Source organism: Scleropages formosus, chromosome 13, assembly GCF_900964775.1.
Source record: "Scleropages formosus chromosome 13, fSclFor1.1, whole genome shotgun sequence".
Classification (NCBI taxonomy): Eukaryota; Metazoa; Chordata; class Actinopteri; order Osteoglossiformes; family Osteoglossidae; genus Scleropages; species Scleropages formosus.
The window spans coordinates 16,055,724-16,082,876 of NC_041818.1; the positions used below are offsets into that span (position 1 = coordinate 16,055,724).

General features: G+C 40.1%; 1 protein-coding gene across 2 annotated transcripts in view; it reads right to left on the reverse strand.

The window, feature by feature from the left end:
- Positions 1–27,153, reverse strand: part of gabrb2a (gamma-aminobutyric acid type A receptor subunit beta2a) — a 51,890-nt gene that overhangs the window by 11,974 nt on the left and 12,763 nt on the right. For both annotated transcript variants that reach the window (XM_018744465.2, XM_018744467.2), the window contains exons 4-5: positions 12,581–12,801; positions 1,079–1,161 (exon numbers count right to left, since the gene is read on the reverse strand). In XM_018744465.2, the coding sequence (XP_018599981.1) occupies positions 1,079–1,161; positions 12,581–12,801 (304 nt within the window). The remainder of the gene's footprint in view (positions 1–1,078; positions 1,162–12,580; positions 12,802–27,153) is intronic.

Below are 27,153 nucleotides of genomic sequence, written 5' to 3' on the forward strand. Positions count from 1 at the left end.
GTGAGCCTGCAGTAAGTCAGCCACTGACATTCTCTTTTGCTATGAATAGTACCTATTGTTCCCTAAGCCTTCGGCTGTCACAGCCATTATGGTGCATTTAAGCAAGAGTTCATGAGGTTCGATGTCAAGTCAAGTATGGCTTATTTACAATTATTAAATATGTTTCTTACCATGCAGTTCTCAGAACGTAGCCATCTTCCATATAAAAGTTTTGAGCCATCGGGACAGTAATCTCGGTTCATCTATAACCCCTAGACATGCAGTAAAACCTCATATTTATGGTGTTAAAGTTGGAAGGTTTCAGTGTGAAAATTCTAGCTAAAAGACGCGCTAAAAAAAGGCAATTGACAGCATTTGACACGATTGGTCTTGCTGCATGCACTGCCACTTGGAAAGAGGAGAAGATGCGTGAATGCTAGGTGATCTTCAGTATAAATATTAATTGGTGCACACACACTGTCCCAGCTACCGCAAACGCCCACGCGCAGAAACAGAGGCACCTCACTCCCAGGCACAACAAGGACATGGAAATAACCACAACACTCACTGATATCTCTCAACAAATCATTCTCAGCACCCTCTTATCTTCTACACCAGAACAAAACAGAGAATGTTAAATATAAACGCCGCTTTTTGTTTCCTTTCTCTCCCACACACATTCAAATGCACTAGTACTATGTGATATTATGCATTATGTATTGTGCATTTTTAATCGGATATTTGTGATTTACTAAATAAATCTCTAAAAAAACATGCAATGTCAGGCTCGTATACTGAGCTGCTTTGAATTATTTACCCATGCATGCAGAACGGAATTTTTTAATGAAGGAATGTAAAGTAAGTAATGTACTCAAGTGTACTATTAGTGGGGGGGGGGTGGATTTGAATCAGAGTGTTTTGAGTGCATTGGAACACTTCTAATTTAATAATTAGTTAATAATTAAGTCAATAATACTTCTGACATATTTCCCTTTCATTATACAGGTATTTAAAGACTGTGAAACATGCAGTATTTTTGAGATATATGTGTTTCCTTAGTCAAGCAGAACAAAGGACTGGACAAATTGACCCTACTTACAGCTCTCTATCTCCAGGGTGCAGTTCTGCTCATCCAGTGGGTATCGCCTCAGGTCCATCATGCAGGCCGCAGTGGTGGTGATCCTGGCGGGAGAGGGACGCATGTGAAGCCGGCACAGATCTGGAGAAGTCGCATGCGGAGCAGGCGGCAAACAGCGCCAAGTCGGTTAGTCACACAGGACTTGTTTTGCTAACGGCTTAAGTGTTTTGTTTGGTCCATGGATGAGCAGTACAGTACACAGCAAAATGTGCTGTAAATATGTGACATTAGAACCTAGAAATAAATACCCCCCATGTAATCACAAAGTCTGTAAATAGACTGTGATTTAGTGATATTTTTTCAGACATAATCATCACAGGGGAAGATGACTACATTCTTGCTCTCTAAGTGGTTTATTCAAAGCCCTCTCAGTATCACCTCCACATAGTGAATTATAACAATTGCACCATTTGATGTCATATATGGCTGCTTTATTTAAAAAATAATATACAAAAATGGATCAAAATACAAACCTTAATCTAAGGAACTGAATTTAAAAAGTGATTGGAATTGCTGAACTAGTAATTTCTATTTTATGAAGCAGTAAGAGCTAATAAAAGTAGCAGAGTTGTGTTTTCTTTGAAATTATGCAGGCTATCTAACAAGGATCTTATAATATACACTCTGCCATTATTGTTGTATTTAACTGAATTGTATTTTTTATGTAACTAATTGGCGGGCAGCACGGTAGTATAGTGAGTAGCACTGCTGTCTCACAGTGCCTGGGTGGTGTGAGAGGATGTGGGTTCAATCCCTGCTCAGTCTGTGTGGAGTTTGCATGTTCTCCCTGTGTCTGTGTGGGTTTCCTCTGGGTGCACTGGTTTCCTCCCACAGTCCAAAGACATGCTGTTCAGGTTCCCCCATAGTGTGTGAGTGACAGAGAGGGTGTGTTTCACTGATGTATGGATGAGTGACCCAGTGTAAGTAGTGTATCTAGCAGTGTAAGTCACCTTGGTGAATAAGGTGTGTGGGCTGGTAACACTATATAGTATCTGTTGTAAGTTGTTTTGGACAAAAGTGTCTGCTAAGTAAATAAATGTAATTGCAATTTGTTAAAATTAGCAAGCAGGTTTGGTATTGTGGGGGGTGCAGTGGGCCCTGCTCTCTGGTGGGTCTGGGGTTTGAGTTCTGCTTGGGGTGCCTTGCGATGGACTGGTGTCCCATCCTGGGTGTGTCCCCTCCACCTCCAGCCTTATGTCCTGTGTCGCCAGGCATAATCTGGCTTCCCGTGACCCTGAATGGGACAAGCAGTTCAGAAAATGTGTGTGTGTTTGGTATTGTACCCAGCTTGGAAAATTCTGTTCACATGAATCAGTTTCATGAGTGGACCAATGTTACATGAGAATCGAGTGTGGAGGGAGTGACCTTCAGCAATACTGTCAGTGAACATTTTTATGCATATATAAAATTCAAGTTGTGGCACAGCAAGTAGCACAACTGTCTCACAGTATCTGGGCAGTGTGAGAGGATTTGGGTTAAATCCTTGTTTAGTCAGTGTGGATTTTGCTTGTTCACCTTGTGTCTGTTTGGGTTTCCACCAGGTGTTCTGGTTTCCTACCACCATCCAAAGACATGCAGTTTTGCTGGAATAGTGTGAATGTCTGTGTGTATAGCTACCCTGTGATGAACTAGCATCCCATCTAGGGTGTACCCCCCATCCCTGTGTTGTGCCCCATGCTTCTGAGGTAGGCTATGATTCACTGTGACCAGGACCAGTGGTTACTGAAACTGGATGGACGAACTTGGATAAAATTGGACTAATTAATTTCCGCAGACTGAATATCTTCTTAGTAACACTGGAATTTGAACCTTATGCTTTTTTTTGTGTTACAAACATATGTCCTAACCATCTGGCCCATGTTAAACTGATTTAAAAATCATGTATTACATTTAAATTAATTAGTATGAAATGAAATGATAATTCAGCAATTGTTTACTATGAGCCTCAATTAACTTTAATTTATTATTCAGACTACAGTATTGTTTTCCATAAATTCATGGAATTTGTTGGGCTCTGTGTAAATTTTAGCTGTTAATGCTTAAATTTTATAATGACAAAGACATGACAGAAGAGAGTAAAATAAACAGGGAGATAAATACATTCATGCTATCTGATTGATTATTATTATTCTTATTATTATTAATAATAATAAAGCTAATACTAATATAAATACTACTGCTATTACTACTACTACTACAGGGGGCGCGGGGGCATGGGAGTGTGGGGGCGCAGTGGGTAGGAGCAGGTCCTGCTCTCCAGTGGGTCTGGGGTTCAAGTCCTGCTTGAGGTGTCTTGTGATGGACTGGCATCCCGTCCTGAGTATGTCGCCCTCCAGCCTTATGCCCTGTGTTGCCAGGTTAGGCTCCGGTTCCCCACGACTCCATATAGGACAAGCGGTTTGGACAGTGTGTGTGTGTGTGTGTGTGTATACTATACTAATAATAATAACAATAATAGTACAGGTTTCAATGGTCATTTCATAAAAACAGTGTTGTGCTGCTCTTCAGAACAAGGATTATTTGATCACCGGACATTATAATACAACTACTTTAATATTTTATTTTTACAATTTGGAAACTTCAGTGAGCAGGGGAGAAAAATTTTCTGTTTCATAAGCTTTCCTTTGCCCATTGCTAGTCCATCATTTACAGCCAGTAGTTTTGGAAAAACAAATCTGACAGTGGGAGGAACTTAAAATAGCAGTCAGTAACTGGGCGATTTCAAGCAACTATAGTTGCAAGCAAGCATGATTCCCTACAGCCAGAGCCAAAGTGATGTGATATTGACGCATGTCAGCTGCATTGTGATGAGTACCTGATTTGCTGGGGTTGAGAAATGACAGTGACTTTGCATGATTTGGTTTGTGCCATAACAGCAGTTGTTAAATTACAACCAGTTAAAGACACAAAATATTGTAAAAAAAAGTGTTTTTCAGTGCTCAGATGTAAGTCCACAGAGGGCTCCCTTTACTTCCACAAATAAACAAAATTTTGAGTTGCTTTTAGGCAGATGAATAAATTGTTCTCAAAAATCCTTACAGTTATCTGGCCCTTGAAAGACAAGGATGTTAACACTGATCAAAGTGAGCAGCACACAAACACGGTCTTCGATAACTGTGTATTACTGGGTGCCCTTTATAATTATTTAGTCATTTACCCAATATGTTTATTCTGTTATAAAACTAAATTCACTTCTCATCTAAACAGGCTGATGTGACAACTGTGAAAAAAAAAAATAAAAATAATTTAACTGACACTCTTCCCCAGCTGTAACATTTATTCATTTAGGGCACACGATTCTGCAAAGCAAAGTCCAATGTTAAGTTACCTACAATTATTTACCCATTTATACAGTTGGGTAATTTTATGGATGCAATTTAGGGTAAGTACTTTGCTCCAGGGATAGTACAGCTGGAGGTGGGATTCAAACCTGCAACCTTCCCCATAGTAGAATGTTAGGCTACCTACAATTATTCACCCACTTTTACAGTGGGGTAATTTTACTGTAGTAGTTCAGTGTAATCACCTTGCTATTACCAGTCGGTTGAGACTCAAACTCGTTGACCTTCAAATCCGAAGGCAACAGCCCGAACCTCTACTACAGCATCAGTCGCTCCACACAAGCACAGTGACACAAACTCCTTCTGCCTTATAGACTTAAATGACAAGAAGCACAACATCTTTACCCCTGAAAGTGGATCAAGAATTGAATCAAGTCAGAATGGCGTCAGATAAGTAAACATTCTAAGGGTGTGCAGAGCTTTACGTAACTGTCAGTGGGCACACAGAGCCTATGGATTAAAATGCAATATCAAATCCTTGTCCCAGTTTACTCTTTTATGGCAATAAATCACCTTGCCAACGCGATCCACCTCCAGCTCCCTTTTCTTCACATTTCAATAGTCATACCAGAACACAAAGTGCAGGAGAAATCAGGGCAAAAAGCAGGGTGAAAATATGTCCCTCAGTATTTATAGTGTCGTACATCACCAGTAAAGCCTTATGTGGGAAATTGACTTGTCCTTTTAGGTTTCATTCTCCTGCTTCCTTCCAAAGTAGAAAAGGAAATCAACACAGATTCTGACTGTCAATGAGCCTAATTAACAGCCTTTATTAGTGATCTTGGATCAGTTGTTTTGGCAAAAGGGTAAAACAGCCTTCGGTGAATGAACCAGACAACACTGGCCCACACCATTGTCTAGGAAACTTCCATGAGGATAACCCTTGACAAACCAAACCCGACACATGTAAAGGTGGTGTCTGTTTTTTCATTTCTTGAGCAGTTACATGTGACTACTGAAGACACAGAAAGGTGCTGAAAGTTTGTTTAATAAACAAAAAAATACCAAGTTCAACAACTATGTTATACTGAGTGCAACGTCAGCACGACCGGTACAACGAGCCGCACCTGGGAACCAGTCAGGACGGCGGCATAAAAGGTAATGCCAGAACCAAGTCTAACGCGGAACCTTGTTCGCCTCCGTCCTCATGAGACACCAGCGCTACAACCTACCTCGCTCCTCGCTCCTCGCCCGGTCTCCCTGTTCCTTGTTCCCCAATTCCGGTTCCCGTCTACCTGCTTGGCTTCCCGGTTTACCGACTCTGTGCCTCCCTACCGACTTCGCTTCTTGGATCACCCCTCTGAACGACGTATGCCCCTCAGTGACCTTTGCCTGTCTGCGACAACGTATTTGGATTTCCCTAATAAACGACCTGTTCGTCTGGCACCTGGGTCCGTCCTTGCAAAACCGAATATGGAACATGGCACTGAGATCAAGAAACACAACCTGCTTCTTATAATGAGCATCAGTGTCTCACCAAGTGCAAAAATTTCAACTCACACTTCATTGATGCATTTTGAGATATTCATCCCCTTTGTAGCCCTATCAAATACTTGACTCCAAACTAAAGAAATAATAAATCATGCATGATCACCACCCCATCTTACTTCTAAGTTTTCACACAGGGACATTATTCTTTTATAATGAATTCATGCCCAAAATCTAACTTGTCTTTGAAGAGATACTTCTTCTTACCAGGCGAGGCGGAAGCATCATGTCTCATTGTTTGAGAGCACTCCAAGACACCAGTGTGTCCTAGGTTTTACCGCAGTGACCCGGGGCAGCTCCCTTATGTAGTCATAATTTTCCGTTAGCTCAGCCGTGCCATAAAGCCTGACCACATACTTCCCAGAAATATTTGCTTCCACTTGAATAAAGCAGAAAAACTGACTTTGTCTTCCCGTACTCCCTATTGCTAATGAGACGCAAAATCCAAAACTTGATACAATTTGTTATTTTTCTTTAACACTAAATTAATATGTTCATTTTCAATATACGTAGTTTTGTTATTTTTTGTCGGCAACATACAGTATGTTTCTACTTATTTTATTTGTTCTTTACTTTAAAATGTTGTAACATATATATATATATATATATATATATACTGTATATATTGTATATATTGTATATACTGAGGGGGGGGACGCGGGGACGCGGGGGCGCGGTGGCGCAGTGGGTTGGACCGGGTCCTGCTCTCCGGTGGGTCTGGGGTTCGAGTCCCACTTGGGGTGCCTTGCAACAGACTGGCGTCCTACCCTGGGTGTGTCCCCTCCCCCTCCAGCCTTACACCCTGAGCTGCCGGGTTAGGCTCCGGTTCCCCGCGATCCCGTATGGGACAGGCGGTTCAGAAAATGTGTGTGTGTGTGTGTGTGTGTGTGTGTGTGTGTGTGTGTGTGTGTGTGTGTGTGTGTGTGTATGTATACTGAGGTTCCTTATGAACCAAGAAAGGAATAGTACACTTCTAATAAAAGGAACAGTCTTTCCTCTTACATGGTATAATACTCTACAAGAATGGGCACAAAAAACTCATCAAGTCTTTAAACAGAGACTATTCCCTGCAAAGGAAATGTATGAAATGTAGACAGAATGCATACAGATGTCTCTGTTCTGATCATGCAGTTCAATGATGTTACAGTGTATATCTACAACATAAAATGCACTTCTCATATTTTATAATACTTTAAAAACTACAACAAAACTGAAGACTGCATTCAAAGCAACATTTTGAAGCACTGGAATGAGTTGCTGCAGTAATGAGGTTTGAAGTGCACTGATTGCTGTTTTAGCATTGCAATAATTGCACTCACACAGACAATTATGAAACTACTCATCCTTCAGGAAGAAACAGATCAAATTAGCCTGTCCTGAAAAGGAACTATTTTCTTGAAATTGTTTTATTTCTTCTTCTCCAGCCTCTTGCCTCTACCACTGAAATAATTTAGTTTATAGAAAATAATGTGATGTGAGAACGGTGTTGGTCGTGTGATACCACCTTCGGTGCTATGGATCATCACTTTACCCGCAGATGGTATTATATCCCACGTAATGCCTCACATGAGCCCTGGCTTGCTGGGTCTCTGTACTATGGGTTTATAGATCTAATTACCCCTCTGCCCCACCACCAGCATCAGCTCCATCCCCTCCTGCCATGATCACTCTCACTCACACTCACTAAGGAAAGCTGCTGTCTTTGCTTCATTCAGAACTACTCTCCACTGCTTAATGCAATAGAGATGACCTCCCTGAGCACATGCGATTTTCCACTGACTTCAGTTTTATCAAGCAGTTGCTGTAAAGATGATGGATGATTGTGAGTATATTCGACCAGTGCCCTGGTGAGGACATCAACATGCATAGTGAAGGACATTAGCATAACAGCAATAGCACTAACACTGAAAGTAATGCTCAGTGTACAGGTTAAGAACAATGCGTTCGACACTTCATTGCACACCATTGCACGCAGGGCAAAAAAAGCATGAAGTCATAAAGTCTCATAGTCCATTTTGTGAGTGCCAGCAGTAATCACCACTGCACAAAATGCTGTCTTAATGCTGTATGTAATGAAGCACATGTGAATCTAATGAACAAGGTGTTAGCTGTTATGGCACACAAGGTCCCGTTGAACGTTGGGATTTATAGGTGTTTTAAGCAAAGATCATGATCTGATCCTTTCAGCTCAGTAATGTGACTCATTTAAAGAGCCGGAGTACAGACCTTAGTGATGAAACTGCAATACGATGGGGCATCAGACACCAGTGCACATGTAGTCTGGTTGAAAAGTCATGCGCTGTGCGCTCTCTGCTCTGTGTCTGTGTCCCGTGGTCCTTATGGCTCCCTTTATTGTCGTTTTCTTTTTTACAGGCACTGCATTTGTATTCACCAGCTCCGCAGAAAGGATGGCGACCAACTAGATTGGCCGTTACTAAACAAAGAAGCTTTTCAGCTTAAGTTGTCCCAAAAATAAAGCTGATATCTTAGACATTCAAGAAAATAAGGAGTCGGCGTATTCGTACGGGCAGTCGGGCCGAGCCTACCAGAAATAAACACTGTAATGCACTAGTGCATTTATTCTAGCATTATGTGTGCATGTGTGAATATATATGTAAACTCATGGATGGAAGCAAAATGGCAGCAACAGTAACACAATACACACTTTTCCACCCTCGAGGTGTCGTATTAGTGAGCTGCAGAAATTGCACTTGACACAGGAGCTGGAACTTGTCACCACGCCAGTTAACATCAACATGAAGGAAAGGGAAATGCATCTTGCTTTTCAAATCATACGCATGGGATGGCACAAGCGTGAGAGCAGGGAAAATACGGGCAGCCTCTGAGGCCTCCGTGGGAAGCGGCTCTGTTTGTTTTCATGCTCCCGCTCCATTCTCGCTGTCGTCATACGTTTCCCGTAGATGCATCAGCTGCGGGTGATGAAACCAAGTGCCAGTATCACAACAGAGCTCAGAGGAGTTCTTACCAACTTTCAATAGTTTGTTTCAGAGAATATTTTTTCAGGTGCACCAACACATCTATGTTTACACGTTATAACTCAGACCTTACGAACTAAAGTACATTCCCAAAATATATGTTATATAAATACGACCGTGTGTAACATTGAGTTTTTTTAACTTTTCACTTTATCATATTTCAATGTTTAGGCTGACTGCAGGTTATTACGTGAGCATCTGGTTCTAGAATATAGCGGTCATGGGTTGCGCACAGTCTAAGAGAAAATCCCGGGAATCCAAGAATTTACTTATTTCTTTGAAGAACATGCTCAATTCCATGCTGAACATTTTTGAGACATACTAGCTATTTTGTTTCATAAATAAAGAAATAAGCTGTACAAGCATTTGCATTTAGTAATGAAACACAAATGCTTCACATCTGGCTTATGTTTGTGAACGATGTATCAAGTACCTTCAGTTCAATGTTAATAACCTAGCTTACGCGCACATGGGCTCTGCGCTCACAAAAAAAAAAAAAAAAAACAAAAAGACGTCTCCAAAGCACAACGCGGTTCATCTCGAGGTTTGCTTTGTGTGTGTTTCATCCGAGGCAGTTCAAACAGCGGCCCCATAAAGACAAAACGGAAAAGTCTGAGCGGCTTTGTGCGCCACAGTAAATCAAAGGCTCCTAGAAAATGAAAGGTCCCGCAGGCCTGAGACACAAATGGAACTTCCTTATCCATCAATTATCAACTATCTCCTCATCTTTGTCATCCAAATGGCTGTGAAAATGAAAAACGGGCGTCCGCCTTCTTCGGTTTTACAGGAAACCTGCAAATATAAATGCAAGTATCTCTGTAAATGAAAATGAATGTCGACAGCAGTGGTTTGTGAGGACTCTTGCTCTATCCAGCGCAGAGTACACATTAAGCTCCTGCATCTTCTACATCCTAGCTGGTGCATTTCTGGCCATGCCGTGTTGCGCCTGAGTATTTAGATCATTCTGCTTCCCCTAAAGTCAGACTGAACTGTGACCGGCAGATGGGCTCCCTGTTGTAGCTTTGCGCATGTCCTTGTCGAGGCAAGCCTGGCTGCTGCAAGCGAGACAAGCCGATTGTGCTGAGAGGGTATACCTGACGTCACACGGCAGACAGCATGCTGGCCTTGAGTCAACCCACAGCTGGGTTCCAGCTTACCCTTGCTCTCCAGCTCTCTGTTTCAGCCCCCTGGACCCACCTCCAGAAAGTCATGGTTTTCTTTGTGCCCAGCCTTGACCACACCGTCCGCAACTCTGCTAAATTATTAAGCACCTGCTCATGCAGGGCTAGCATGGATTAATATCCAACGGTCTGTCAAAGCATCAGCTGGGAGGAAAGTCATACGACTCCTATTTTAAAGCAAGGTACATTCAACGTGTTCTCACTGTTGTTTTACGCTTTTCTATCAGTGCCTTCTAACGGTGCCAGTACATGAAGAGCACCAAGTCCAGTCTTAAAATGAACTATGCAATTATTAAACCAAAAGCCTTTATCTGATGAAGATTTCTGAATACTTGTGAGCTGAAGAAGAATGAGATTCTGTGCTCCGTTTTAAATTGGCACCAATTATCTCATCCACGGCACAAGATAATACAGCAGTTCTAGGACGATTTCGAAGGGCTGGAAAAGCATGGAATTAACATGGTGCTACTTAAGTAATTATTACAGATTAAACATCTCAGTACGTACGACTTGGTCTCCATCAATAATACATGGCCAAGGTCCTCTGGGGCATGATTTTTCATTCTGTCTTACTGAGATCGCTTCATCATGCTGAGTTGAACTTATGAATCACGCAGTTGTTACTAATCTAACACTCATACTTTACTGCATGCTCAAGTACAAGACCAACGACTTGTGTTTTAGCACAAAACAAACATGATGCGGAAATTCCACCCCAAAACAGATAGGTGGTATGATCTGAATAGTATAATCAGCTTTGTATAATTCTCCTTTCTTATACCCAACTGCACAGGACTGTCGTCTGGCATTCAACAAATGACTGAAGGAGAAAAAACGAGAAGGAAAAAAGTGATTGAAAGCAGAAAAAGAATTAGAAAAATTCCTTTATGCTTCACTAATTCTGCTCAGTAACCTCAGCGCACGTCCTGTCAAATGCATTACAAAGTCGCCAAGCTGTCAGAGGCTGCACAGAGATTTTGTAACTGCAAGGAGTTTGCTCCTAGCAACGGCACACTCTCACATTTGGCCCTTTTCATGTCCTTTCATGGCTGCGCTGAAAAACACAGCTAATTTCTCTTCACTCTGGAGAGAGAAAGGAAAAAAAATACACATGTAGCATCAAGAGTTCGGTGCAAAGCGGAGATGGGTGGCTGAAATGTGACAGTGGAATCTCCCTTAATAGCTGAGAGTCCGGCACGTGGGTTGAGGATCTGCATGGGACCACCTCCCCTGTCCGAGACCACCTCTCCCTTGTCCTTTGCTTTTGTTAACGCATTACATGTATTTATTCATATGTGTGAGGATGGGCATCATTAAGGCTGGTAGCTCACTCATCTCCCCTTAATCTCTAAGCAATAAGTTAAACCAATGTGCAGAATCAGCGTGCGGTAACGCAAGCAAACACTTAAAATTGAGCTGTCGTAAGCTACTTTGTAAAGAGGGCATGTCCCCTTTGTATAAATTACAGTTAATAAGATTACAAAGTCCAATTAAAATGCAGAACAAATCTAAAGATAACTGAATTCTCTCATTCAGGTGCTCATTAAGATCTCTGTAATAGGACTTCTAAACTGTTAGCACATGGTTAAACTGGTGGCATTACCATCAATTAAGAGAACAAAAGTGTAGTGTATTTTTCAACATAAAACGCATCATTATATTCTTTGAAGAGAATTTTTTATTTAAAAATTATAATACCAGTTTAACTACAATAGCATACACTGCATTAATTTACGCATCATTATATATTTACTGATACATGTGGCTAAGGCTGATGCCTCACAGCTCCTGTGCTGTGCGGTGGGCGTGGGGTTCAAGTTCAGTTCAGGGTGTTCAGCACTTGCATGATTCTCCCCATTTTTGCACCCCTCAGACATACACTGGCAGACCGCTTCTGTTCCCGCCTTGCTTTGGACACCATGTGAGTGCTTGCTATGGTCTGGATTTGACGTTACCGGAGACGTTCAAGTTATACATTGCACTTTGCGCAAGGAGGCAGGACCTCTCTCTATACTCAAAATAACAGCCTGATATTTTAACTGATGTTCTGTTTGTTCCCTTCACTCACCACATGATCCACATATTTAAACAAGAACAAAGTAATAAGAGCTAAGCTACGTTCAGAGCACACCCGATAAATAGTGTTGCACCATCAAATGTGAAAGTTGTGTGATGTGAAAGCGATGTCTCTGAGCTGTACGTCGTTTTGAAGAAAAGCGTCTGCTAAATGAACAAATGTAAATGTAAATGTGTTACGAGGGGGTGCAGTGGCGCAGCGGGTTTGGCCTGTGCCTGCTCTCTGGTGGGCCTGGGGTTCGGGTCCCGCTTAGAGTGCCTTGTGACAGACCGGCGTCCCGTCCTGGGTGTGTCGCCTCCCCTCCAGCTTTATGCCCTGTGTTGCTGGGTTAGGCTCTGGTTTGCCAGTGTGTGTCTGTGATGTCTTTGCAATTGTGTTACCTTAAGCCGTAGAGCACAGTCCCATCCGGATGGAGGCGAATCATTCTGTTCTTGACTGTGACGCCATGAACGAAGGACTTCTTGTCATTCAGGAAGTACGTGTCTGGGACCCACAGCTGGTCTGCAACCCGGTTATCCAGAGTGAGATTGAGAGGGATCTCCGAGTAGGACAGTCGCTTGTCTCGCCATGCTTGTTGGAAATACATTGTCAGTGTGTAGTCCTGGAAAGAAACAGCAAAGACACCTGATGTCACTTTAAATATTTAAGCAGATCCCTGCTATATTTTTCAGGAGCAGTTAAGAGATAATTAAGCAGTGTTAGGTGCAAACGGAGGGGCTGGAAATGCTTGAGAGGTTCAGTATTAGTATTCCTGTTGAACCAGCTGAGAGTGCCAACGTAATCTTTGTGAGCTGGAGACCTGCACTCACCCAGCCACAACAGGTACTTCAGTAAATCAGCAGAAGCAGCTAGATATATCTGCCAGGAGAACCCTGTCACTTTAGTTCTACGTGTTACCCAAGTTGCTCACCAAACCTGACACAGACCTAACAGGCCTGAAAATACGTTTTTATGTGATTTGGAATGCTTACCATACCTGACTGTACTAAAATACATTGGACAAAGCAATTCAGAGTAGATCAACGTAGAAACTTTTAAACTTGGTTTATAAATAGCTCTCCATAACTAAGTGTGTGACTGCGCAAGACTGAAGTGCCAGTGGCCTTGTGAATATCGATAGCAGAGTTCCCATAATAATTTGGGTATTTACGTACAGAAATGTAAACTGAAATCAGCACGTGCTAAATATACTTTCTGCAATATTGTACACAAAAAACAGATAAGTCAGAGTACAATAACAAACCACACCAAGTAATCAAACGGTTCCTCTAGGAAGAAATCAATAATTCTGGAATGTTATTTTTGTTCAGTGAAAGTGGTGCAAAGCTGCATAGAGCTGAAGAACTGCAAATATGTGTATTTACATAGAAAATTAGAGTAAAAAAATGATATTTTCTAAATTTTAGGAAAAATAATAGAAGTTTTCTCAGAAATTAAAGGCAAGTTCTAATCACGGTGTTAATTCATTTAACATATGTATTCTGTGCTAAAATGAAGGCAATATAAAGTACATTTAATAAGGCATAGAACTTAGATACAAAAAATACGTCCTTTTCCATTCGTCTTTGCTCTATGTAATTATGCTGAAGCATTTCACTGGAATTATTGATGAAAGGGCTACTGTAGAAATATAAAGCAATAAGCACATGCTACTTATTCTCATTTCTTGCATGAATCTCTCTGATGGGAATATCAGAAGCAGTTGATGAAAAACTGAACAAAGCACCCCAAGCCAACGGCAGTAAGGTTGTCTGGACTTGACGTGTATGAAGTTCTTGTATACAGAAGTCACTCTGCACAGGTATGTACAGGGGGGGTGGTGCTGGAGATTGTGTTCATACACATCTTTCCAAGTGCAGCAAACCTGAGTGTCCCCCAACTCTGGCTTTCACATTCATGACATGCAGTTAAGGCTCCTACAACTATTTACCAGTTGATACAGCTGGATAACTTTACTGGAACAATTAAGTTCCTTGCTCAAAGCTACACCAGCAGTAGGTAGATTTGAACCAGCAACCTTCACATGAAAGGCAGGAGCTCAAACCACAACACTAACAGCCACCTCACTGCTGAAGCCCATTACTAATATCAGCAAGTCAGCCAATGTGCCAGTTTACATTTATTTGTTCAGCTGATGCATTCCTCCAGAGCAACTTCCAACATTAATATTACAACTATTTACCCATTTCTACAACAGTGCAATTCTTTAATTTTACTAGAGTAATTTTTAGGGTAACTACCTTGCTCAAGGGTACTACAGACAGAGATGGAGACTGAACCTGTGACCTTTGAATCCAAAGGCAGCACTAACCACCACACTACCTCACTTATATTAAAGATGTCTACAAAAAACACCTCACCAATGTAATTCTCAGTCTGATTTGCACTAAATTATTTAATAGGTGGAGTATAAGCAGAAGAACTTTTGACACCCACTTCTGAACCTGTCACACATTTTGAGGGGATGTTTTAGTCCATATCAACCAGATGGTATCCTGTTGCATAATGCAGACCCATACACAGTAGTGTGTGTCGTTTTATTCCTCGAAATATTCTGCTGAATTATTATTTAAAAAAACAGATACATTTTTGTTATATTGCTGCTATCGACTGAAGAGTGAAAGAGAGTTTGTTAAAAATAAATCAAGATCAGCAGAATTAATGCAATTAGCACCCTTGCATAGTGTAATATTTATTTTAAACTTTTGTCACTTTGACCAAATGTTGTTAACAGCCTGAATTGGGAATATGAAGATGTGATCCCATCCACAGTGTGCTGAAGGTGTTTCTTTGAAAGTGCTCATTTTCACCCACAGATACTGCACCGGGCCACCAAGGGACCAAACTTTAAAGCAGATGGTGAGTTGGTGAGAGCAGACAGCAAACGGCACTAGAAAATTAGCTGGTCTTTCCCGGGCTCTGGGAAGGATCATCCAATAAAAACTGTCCACAAATGAAACCTCAGTCATTAGTCGAGTAATTTACAACAGCATGTCCACACTGCCTTAAAAAAGAAAAAAAAAAAAAAAAAAAACAGCAACGTACTTATCATCTGCTGTCTGTTCATCTCTGCAGAATACAATGAGGAGGTTTCCCAGTTCATGTGCGATAATAGTGTCCGGGGTTCAGATATAAAAAAGTGAACTAATCCAATTTCTTCATGGGTTTGGTTTGGTTATGATTTCCAACATAACCAAAGGCAACTGAATTAGATGCACCTCAAGAAGTGGTGCAGTCTATATCACCAACACATGTATTTTCAGATTTTTACTGAAAGAATGCTATACAAAGAGTAAAATTCATGTGTTAAGCAAAACATCTGTAGTTTTCTGACCTACATATCCCCACTGTTATCCCCTGGGTATATCCCACCTAGTATCTTTTTATCGTAAATCCATGTTTTTTAATAACAACTTACTTCTAATCTGTATAATTATCAGTGTTGAACGAATGTATTTAGTCCAGTCCGAGGTTAATCTTGTGTCAGCTGCAAAATAATACCTCATCCTGGATTGTCATTATCTGACTGTTATCCATAACCTTGTAAGCACTTTTGCTTTGTGATAACGTAACACTGTAGGCCACCTTGAGCATAGGCATCACCTAAAGAAAGATAAGTTATAACAACAGTAATAATAAAAATATCTGAAATCCTTTGAAGCACTGTTCTTACATTCTGATATTAACATTTACCTTTACATGTATTCAGTTAGCAGACACTTTTCATCAAAGTGACTCACATCTCAGGGAAAAATACAATGACTGCATACAGAGAGCATCTGCCATACCCTCTTCCGGCTCTTAACCATGTGTTTTCATTAATATATGTAATATAAATCACCTTGGTGAATAAGGTGCGTAGGCTGCTAGCACTACATGGTATCCACTGGAAGTCGCGTTGGAGAAAAGCGTCTGCTAAATGAATAAATGCACATGTAAATATATATAAAATTAAAGAATGATATAATGTCAAAATACTGACTTGGGATTGCAAGCCACCTGACATGAACTATCAGTAAAATAATGGTGTCTTACTTGTAAATTCCTACCATAGTAACTTTAATTCTTCACATTTTTTAATACTTGATTGTCTAAGTAAATTTCATTGTGTAAAATCACACGCGCACACACAAACACACACACACACACACACACACACACACACAAACAGGCTGAAACCGCTTGTCCTAAGCAGGGTGTCGCGGTGAACCGGAGCCTAACCCGGCAACACAGGGTGCAAGGGTGGAGGGGGAAGGGACGTCAGTCTGCCGCAAGGCACCCCAAGAAGGACTCGAACCCCAGACCCATCAGAGAGCAGGACCCGGCCAAACCCGCTGCACCACCACACCCCTCGTGTGTGAAATCTGTGACACTAATTTTTTTCAGAAGTTCAATCAATCAGGAATTTCTCGTACCACATTCAGCCAGTTCCAGACCCCCACTACTACTTTGAAGTAAGTGCTGAATCCACAGCAGCCGTCCCAAACCGTGATGAGAATTCACACTGATCAGAAAAAGAATGATGCATGATCAACGGCCAAGGGAGAAGCCAAAGCAGCGCAGTTTACCACATCACATACTGCAGTTACATACATATTACATTGTGAAATACACATTCACCAATTAATCAGTTCTCCAAAGGAATGGAAAAGAATGAAGGAGTGGTGAAATGGAGATCAAAAAGGAGTCTATAAAATCAGATGTTATGGAAGATTACTAAGGCATGGGCCCTATAAAAGGACAATTTGAGTGCCAAGCAAATCAGCAGCTCTAATGCCAAGATAAGTGACACAGCAACAAGACACTGAGCTGTTTGCTAATTAGCTCTATGTGCGTGCATATTGCCTCTGAGATTGCTAATATTAAACATACCATTCCATTGCAAACAGAGAAAATGTATATGTGCGCTCAGTTTGGAATAATTACAGAACATTATGCAGAGGGATACTGCGTGTCTAAAAAATCCCATAAAGTATCCATTTGATCTGAGTCTTACGTAATGCAGCCTCATCAGGGCTATCCAAAAAAAATGTAGGTTGCAATACCACAGTGTAAATGTAGTAGACATGTTTAAACAATATCTATAATTGCTACGGCTCTTTTAGAAAAGACCGATTTCTAAACTGTAGCGATCCAGCAAACAGCTAACAGTGGTTAGTGCCACTTAGCAGAAACAGTCAGCTCATTTTGCTGAAGTATGCAAATGCAAATAAAGAAAACACTTGGAAGAACTGCAGAACCATTTACTGACTATCTTCCATTCCTGTAAAAGAAATACATTTGTTTTTTTTTAAAAAAAAAAAAGATTTTTCATAACGTTTGAAACACAACATTATACTTTATGCTTAATAATGTGAATCACTGCTCAGTTCTGTGTTACAACACGGTCTTGTACAAATAATCATTGATGTAAGTAACAAAGGTGCATTGGCTTTTTAGCCAAAGTTTAACGCTATCTGTTAAAGAAATGGGAATAGATGCAGGAGCTCACTCATACAAAGTGATATTTCTGTTGATAGACCTAATAAAGTCAGTTTTGCAGCCACAGGTATTCAAACACTGTATTGTCAAAGGGAGAATAACCATACACTGCGTTGCTTTTCTAACCAAAAAAAATCATAAAACCGTTGGCAGTCTTAAGTGTACTGTCAGAATACACATAATATGCCTCTTGTTACTTCTTAGCACTGTAGTTACAGCAGTTTTTAAGTAAATGTAGATTTTTGTCTCAAATATGCATACTGTAACTATAAGAACACATTCTGTTTAATTCCATTATGTCTTATATGCAGGAACTGGCATGAAAATTGGCTCTTAAACCCATTTTAGTCAGCTGAAAGTACACATAATTGTATATCCTTAAATGTACATGTTGCTACTGGATGGCTTTTCAGTGTGGGACATATACAAGTGACAGTGACATGATGACGGTGATGGAATTCAGACATTCAGAGAACAGATTGTACACCATGTACTCGAGCACTGCACTGGAATACCATCTGCTGCTTTTATGACCTGCAGACTGACATATGGCTAACATGGGCACGGGTAAGAACACATGAATCATACCGTACGGAGGACAGCTTTCAAATCAGAGGAAGATCAAGCAGAGACTGACGACAGCTTTATCAGTTACTGATCATTATTTTTTGACCCCCTCTGAAATGAAGACCAGACCTCCAATGATAATCTTCTATCCACTGAAATCTTTCTGGTCTAAATATACGGTGCACGAAATACAACAATATTTATTTAATATACCTAACTGGTGCTCAGGATTGGGCAGCATCAGTATCCAAACAATATCAAAATAATCATTTGACATATTTAATATATATATATATATTTGTGTGTATCTGTGTAATACGAGTTTTAACTAAAAATCATGCAGATTCCACGGGTGCCTATGGTTTTGATTTCCCTGTGACATTTCTCAAAACTACATGGTTTTGCCCAGTGTATCTAGACACCAAAATCCTGTATGCTACATTGAAATCTGTCATCATTCCTGCACACATGCTGACAATGTACGACGTAAGTGGGATGGATGAGATTCACGGAACAGTGCTACTGCTATTTAGCAAAGTGAAATGACACCTCTTCCATCTCAGGTGGATGCATTTTCATCCATGCCTAATGCAGCACCTCTGGTCCAGTGGGATCTGTCAGCAACACCCTGCTTTCTGCAGTTGCTTCTCAGCCTCTGTTCTCTAGCTAACTGCAGACCTCTGGCTGATCATTTGCATCCAGATATGTGTTTTCCGGTTGTCCTATCTGTTGACCTGCCTTGAATCCCAGGTACCTTATTAAAGCTTCTCAGGTTCTCCCAAATGGAGGCTGTCTCGATTAGTGATGCTCATCAGATCATTTTGCTTTTCTTTTTTCCCACTCAAGGAAACTAATGGGATTTCCTGTCTCATCCTGCACTGGAAAAGAAGATTAACATGCCAGGAAGTTCAATTATTTCTTTTTGAGATTCAAAGACGGCAAACACACAGACTGCACCCTCCTCGAGCTTTCCTGAGGTTGACTTTCGGCCGTCTAAAGTCATAGATACATGTCTTGAAATTCTCTATTGTACTGACAACATATAAATCCAATTAAGCATGTAAAATTAAATCCTTGAATACAAGCTATGTTACAGATGGATATAGGGAAATATATATAAATATTGATGAGAGGCACTAAACCCATCTTTACTGAAGTTAACAATTACTTAGGTAGCAATCCACTAATACCATACGTTGTTAAAGGAAGGTGACAGCTCCCTTGCAGATGGTGTTTGAAAACACCAGGTTTCTGGTGAAAAAAATCTAAATAATAAAAATATGGGATTTTAAAATAATAATTGTTTTCTGCCCCTGCCTCCAGAACATATTGCACCATATTTTCCAAAATATCTGAATTAGAATATATATGCAGATTATTCACGGAATGTTTCAAAACACCAACTGGTGCTATTATAATGACTCAGCTGTTACTTACGTACTGTTAGTACCTTGCTGAAATACACTGCAAAAGTGGCATGAGTGGGAATCAAACCAACAACCTTCCATTTATCCCACTGCAGTACATTCGTCATGATATCAAGGTTTTATAACATTTTCTGTTAATGGTTTAGGGTTAATAGTAGCCTGGTGCAAACATTTAGTCGAGATTTGAATGATAAAAACGTAATTTGAGTTTTTCTTGTGAAAGCAGGGATACATCACATCTCAGTGCCACAGTGCACTCTCTGCTCATATCATCTGCACTTGTGTCTGACACTTGAACACACTTGAACAAGGGCGCCCTTGAAAAAGCAATATTGCCTCTCTGCAGGAATGACCTAAAAACAGAAATGGAGAGGAGGGAAGAGGAGACATCGGCAGGAGTTAACTACCAGGGCGTCCGAGGGTTCAGCTGTCAGGTGGCATGTCCTCTTCATGCTCGACGCCTAGTCCTGCCTCGAATGGAACCGGAAGAAGTGTGCAAACTGAGCACTGGATGCGTAAACCCGGCCAGATGTCTGCCCCCAGCAAATACAAAGCGGGCACAATGAACCCGGAAATGGCCTGTTTTTCCCGGTTCTCTCCGTGGAGAAATCCAAAGAAATGAGCGGAGCAGCTGAGTTCACAACAAAGTTGCACCATCCAAAGGACAGACAGCTATTCTGTCTCTTGGAATCATTCCCAGTTTGGTTATAACCCAATGCAAATGTGCAAAATACCAATTAAATGCCTATTTTATTCGGGGAGCAAAAACATCATAACCCACAAACTCGCCAAAATGAAACGCACATAAAGCCAACGACACAAAGAGCATAGAATATGCACGGTACGATCTCTCTCCCACACACACACACACACCAATGTACATAAAATTACACGGGGCAGGAAGCATTGGCTGCAGATCAGAATGCTTTGACCGTAAATGCTACCATTTAAACAAAGAAGAAAAATGGCCTTGGTGATGCTCCTGCATTGTCAACGCTCCTCAAAGCCCTGCTAGGTGCGAACACGATCCTGGGGCTCGCGAGAGGGGGAGAGGCTGCAACGCAGATGCCATCCAAAATCTCACTCCTACAGCCTTCGCTGCCAACAGAACGCCTACTCCCACACTTTCTCTCTCTGCGCTGCACCACTTTGGATGATATGCCATGCAGCAACGCAAGGCCTACTTACGAATGGCGCACATTGGTTTATCCGTGCATAAAAATAACCGGCTGTGGACAAAGAATATGACGTCCATTTCAGTTATACAAGGAAAAATTTCGTACTGATGTAGGAGTTTTTACGAGTGCCATGTTACATCAGTTTCTGACGACAACATATTTGAGCTCTTCCGTTCGAGGAGCTACTTCAAATGTTACGGATACATTTTTCAGTGTATTTAGGGACTAAAAAGGCGTTTTTTCCTAAACTGACTTAACGCACATTCAAACAGGGACCATCTTTTTTCTGTAGTATTTGCACAGGCATCGGTTGTAAGACATATGTAAACTGAGAAGCTTAAGTATTTGGTCAGTGAAGTAAAATTTGTTATTCTTGTTGCATACTCATGAAATGTGTATTAAAAACATGAATATAAGGCTAAAGTACAGACTGTTAGCTTTTATTTCTGGATAATGTTTTTCCACATACCGTAAACCCTGCTGGAACAGTGGTATTTGCTGTGTTTAGTCCCCCCCCTTCAGATGAGCATAAGTATTTGGGAAAAATGGGAGACAAGTGTTTCTACTTGCTCTTGTGTCCTTTCTCCACGTATAAAAGAGCTGTGAATGTGAGCGACTGGTTGTAGCCATAGGATTGGCCTTTTGAGCCTTGTTCTGAGGTAAAAGGCACAAACCAAGATGAAGACTAGAGAAATGTTATGGAAAAGAAAGCAATTTTAAAAGATGAGACAAAGGCAAATACCTGAAGAATCATGGCCAGCTATTGGGCATCACGAAGTCAAAGTATGGATTATCTTGAAAAAGAAAGAAATTACTGGGGGAATCAGCAATGTGTAAAAACCAGGCTGTCCATGGAAGACCACAGTAACTGGGAACAGGAAGATCATTAGAGCTGTGAAAGAAAACCATAGCTACTAAAAAAGTTTACAAATAAAAAAAAAAAAAACTGCAGAGTGCAGGAGTGAAAGTATCCTAATTCACAGAAAATTTTGAGAGGAGAAATACAGGATTTATACTGGAAGATGCAAAATTCCCATAAGCACCAAGAATTTGAAAGGAAGAACAAAGATGTGCCACAAGAGTTCCGGAACAAAGCTGATGTACAGATGAGGTAAAGATAAACTTATCAAAGTGATGGAAAGGGAAGAGTGTGGAGAATGAAATGGACTGCAATTGATTGTAAGCACACCAGTTCAGCTGTGAAGTATGGAGGAGGTCATAGTGGCGTCATAGGTTGGTTATGCATGGATGCCACTTTAACTGGCTCACTGGTTTTTCATGAAGATTTAAATGATGGTGGTAGCAGCAAAAAAGTATCTTCCCATGACAAAAAAGCCTCATTGGTTGGAAGTTCACAATGCAGCAAGACAATGATCTAAAACATACTCCACACTTAACCACGGAGTTCACCAGAAAGAAAAAATGGCGAGTTTTAAACTGGCCAAGTCGGTCTACTGATTTAAGTCCAACTTAACGTGCGTTTCACTTATCGAAGAGGAAACCAAAGTCAGAAAACTGCCCAAACATGCAAAAACTAAATAAGCCTGTTAGGGGTTGGCAGAGCATCTCAATTTTAAAACCAGTTCTTTACCCATTGGGAGAAATCGAGACCCTGGTGGTGTGGAAGGGTAGCAAAATCAAGGCAATTGTTGCATGTTAGAGGTATGCGTCCAAATACTGTGTAAAACCATAATGTGATTTAAATGGATTTGGCCCATTATCTACTGTCCGCTAAAACTGGTTTTACTGAATATAAAAAAAAAAAAATATATAATATTGTTAAAAAATGGTTTAACCTGCATTAAAACCAATAGCCAGGACTAAAAGTTGACATTCTGTACTTAGAATAAGGTGTTTGCCTCATATTTATCTTTTGATAACCAATTTGTTTTAACCAATTTTAACAATGATAACCAATTTTACTTCACTGTCCCAGTACTTACTCTTCTTACAGTATATGCTTCACAGTATTCATTCTAACTGTTGAAAATATCTAGATAAAAAAAAATCATACAAGTGCATTTCTATGGAATATGGAAGAAAGTAGCTAAAATACTTTTCACGTCTAAATTTCTCTGTTCTTTCCCTTAAAATACACCTACATGTAACTATTGTTACGTTCAGTCATTAAAAGTCATTACTATTTTAGCAGTTGCAGTGACCACTTGCCCCAAACCACTTATTTTCCTAATGTAGTGTTTACTCTGCTGTTCTCTCCCTCCTACTCAGTTTCTCTCAGCCCCTTCACAATGATACTTTTAATGCAGCTGGGACCCCATTACATGTAATACACAGAGACAGAAAAACACCCTGACGATTAATAGTTTTGGCTCACTGATACATAGCTTTTTCACGTACAGAACAAAATGAAGAAAACAGTAAAAAAACTAGTGGTTTCCTGTGTCGACAAGAGATGTATCAAAGCTGAAGGACCAAAGACCTTGGATGATGAGATCTGTCACTTGTTTATAAATCACTATTATCAGAAGCGAATGAGAATGTCCAGTGAGCTATGGGAGCTTGCGACATTGCCAATTATCCACAGTTACAGAATGAACAGCAAGATGTGGTGCAGTTACAAATGTATGTTTGAAAATAGTCAATTAAGAGCTCCTGTCACTTCCTGCAACCATTCAAATCCCATCACGCAAGTAACACTGTCTGCGCTCTCTGGGCGAACGGTCCTTAAGAAACAAACTGCCAAAAAATTGCGGCACCATGTCTTACAATATTACCAAGAAATCCAATTGTATTTATTTTTTCAAAAATCTTTCTTTTAATTCTTACTCCATTATTTATCCAGTGCTATGATTCAAAACAATTAATGGGACATATTCCAGTGGAAAAATTCAAGTTAAGCACATTGCTCAGGGTCACCAGACCAAACCCACTGCTCAGACCTCAACTAACAGTCTACATCCTGACAAGAAAATAAGACATAGCATACTTCACATAAGCAAATTTACGCCAAATGGCATACTCCACTAAACAAACTATTCTATCAGTGACCAATGAGAAAATGTCACTCAAATTGGCAGTTTTCAGCTGAATGCAGAGAAAACTAAATGAGAAGTGTCACATATGAGTTTGGCCCATCCAACCATCTTGTGCAGTAAGAATACAGCAGTAATTCACATTTCATTATTTCAGAATGTAAGAATAATGTTATATTCACATGTGCAACAACTTTACAACCAATAATCCAAAAGACACTACTGTTCTCTCAGAATGTTACCTTTGCTTTATATGATTATGATTGTACACTCATCCCTCAAACAATGAGCTCTGGAACAATGGAAAATCACTACAACGGCTTGTGGAAATATATAACCATAGTTCATTAAAACAGGTTTATAACGTAAGTACAGGCGGCTTATGTGCCTAATAATGTGGTCTACTTTCAAAAATATGCTTTGCATTATCCTGAAAGAGACAAAACAGGCAGCACAACCACACATATACATTCAACCATCGGTTATTTCCGACAACAAAGCCCTCATTTGGTTATCGGTTCGAAAAAGTCATTTAGCACAACAACGACAAAATAAACATGGAATAAACAGCTGTGGGAACACAAGAAAATTGCAGAATACAATAAATTCGGAAACATAAAAGAAATATGTCTTGCTATTTTTATTATCTACAAAGTGGCTTCCTTCGTTCTCTAATCTGATTCATGGAATCGTGCGCCCTTCGACTACTGGGGGATGTTTAAACTAATGGTGATGAGGACTTGCTCTCCTCACTTCTTCCTTTGTGGTTTAGCAACCTTATACATCACAATTGGTATGAAAAGTTTTAATAACATGAACACCCTTACACTAGTGTAAATAAAGGCTGCACTGGACTGGTGGTTATTGATAACGAATGAAATAAAGTGAAATATTACTTGGAAAGCTAGAAATAATTTTGATACAAATACCATACATGCTGGTATTGTCATTATCATTTATAAAAATCCTTTTTTTTATTTATTTTTTTATTTAGTTTTAGATTAATTATCTTTCATTCAGGCCCCAGTATTTTTTGCCATAAGAAATAATGTTAATTTGATCCTCTTACAATGGGAATTGGCCTTATGACATGATTTCACAGAATTAAAATAAACAGTAGTTATATTTAAATATTTTTCACAATATAAAAATAAATACAATTACCATGCAAACAAGACTACAAATTATTTCTCCCTCAGTCATTTATAAATGTTCAGATAGAGTTCAAACGGTGATTTAGTTTCAGGTTGTTATGAGATGCAGTGGGTTAATCTGACTCTGGAAGCGTAAGCAAAGATCACTCCTGCTGAGAGCTCTGGGGCATCTTAGTGAGACATGTGGCACAGACGGCTCCCCTGGCAAAGTGCCACCAGCAGCCAACAGCTCAATCTGCCTGAGTCCAACACTCCCTTTGTGTGTGTGTGTGAACATGTGTGAGTGTGTGTGCATGTACCCTTTTCCCCACACTATTAGTAAATACTATATATAGCTCCAGGTATTGCATGCCAATGCTTGCAAAATACACGTTCATAAGTTGCAATGTGTTGTGCATAAATGTGGAACAAAATTTAGTTCAAAACAACTGGTAACTCTGCCTGCAATTCATCATTTTGTAGTATCTGAGTGGCAGCAGTTCAGTGTGACCGCAGCTAATTAAGACAGTAGCTAAGCACGGCAATAGCTAAGTGCAACAGTAACTACATGCGGCAGTAGCTAAATATGGCATTAGTTACATTTACATTTACTCATTTAGCAGATGCTTTTGTCCAAAGCGACGTACATCTCAGCAAAAATACAATCTGTGCATTACATTGAGAGAAAGAGACATGGCTGCAGACATGTAATTCTTAAGTAAACCTAGTTTGTTACCTTCCACTTGATGCACCTATGTTCATTGCTCGAGTAGGTGCAAAAAACGCAGGATAGATGAATCCTGATAACCCAGTTAAATAAGGCGGCCACTAACTACGGATTGAGACTAATAATGGTAATAGCTAAGGTGTGGCAGTAGCTAATTATGGACATGATCATGTCGCTCAATGGCCTCAGACCCTTTTGCAATTGGCTACATACTGATGCTGTAGTGCATCACGTAGGGCATGTAGGGTAATTTTATTGAGTCAAAATTGACTCTTGATATCCACTTCTATGATTTTCAATGTATGGAAAGTGGTATGGAAGTAGTTAACCACTGCCTTCTTCCATACATCTCTTTGAACTCTTGGAAAAATTCCACATGCATGCAGAGAGAGAAGAACCAATTAGAACCTAGATCTGAGACCACACACCAAGAGCTGTGATACACCAGCGCCACAGCTACCCCAACATGCTGCTTAAAAACTCTATACAAACTTAAACACAAACACATCATACAGTCTGTTGCAGTTTTTCTTCAAAGCACAAATTATATTTTTGAACAAATATCTAAAAGCAATATTATCCTCTGTTAATGTACTCAAAAAAATAAATCAAAAGCCTTTTATAAAACAAAGTATTTAACTGAGCCAACTTGTGTCTTACCCTGAAATGTTCCAGTAAAAATTACACAGGTGAATAAATTGGTAAATCTTTGTAAGTTCCTTTGGAGAAAAAAGTCAGCTAAACGAATGTAAATGTATATTGATCATGAAGGCAAAATGACACACTAAACATAGCATCGATGGACAGACACCATGCGGACAATAAGAGGTCGGTACCACCCCTGACAGCTCAAGGACTCATTAAAAACCGCATCACATCCACCTCCTCTCCATCAATGACTAATGAACACAGTGGACCCTTGGACCTCCTAAAGTCCACCACAACCTCTTTAGTCTTTTCAGTGTTGAGCTACAGTTGGCTCCTTTACCACCATTCCACAAAGTCCTTCACCAAAGCAGCCAAAAAATCCAGAAAAATAAAGTGCAATCAACATTTTCCTCAAATCAAACTTTATCGCCACATTTGTACAAACCAGTGTGTGTGTTCAGCATATTTTTAAATGATTCAGAAACCTATTTTTGTGAACTAACAGTAGAAATAGGTTTTATGCCTTATGTAGTGAATGTTGTACTGAAATTCAGCCATATGATAAAAGTTTATTTTTGAAACATATATGCAGCAATGACAATTATGGAAAAGCATGCAAATGTGATATTTTTCAATCCATGCAAGCCCAAAAAAGTGACACTACATTAATAGCCTTATTCAATAAACCAAGATTATACATCGATAGAGATGTTTACTTACACAATAATTTTAAATATTGAGTATAAAAAAATCACAAGAAATGTGTGACTAGAGCCACAATGTGTGGAAGTGTGACAGT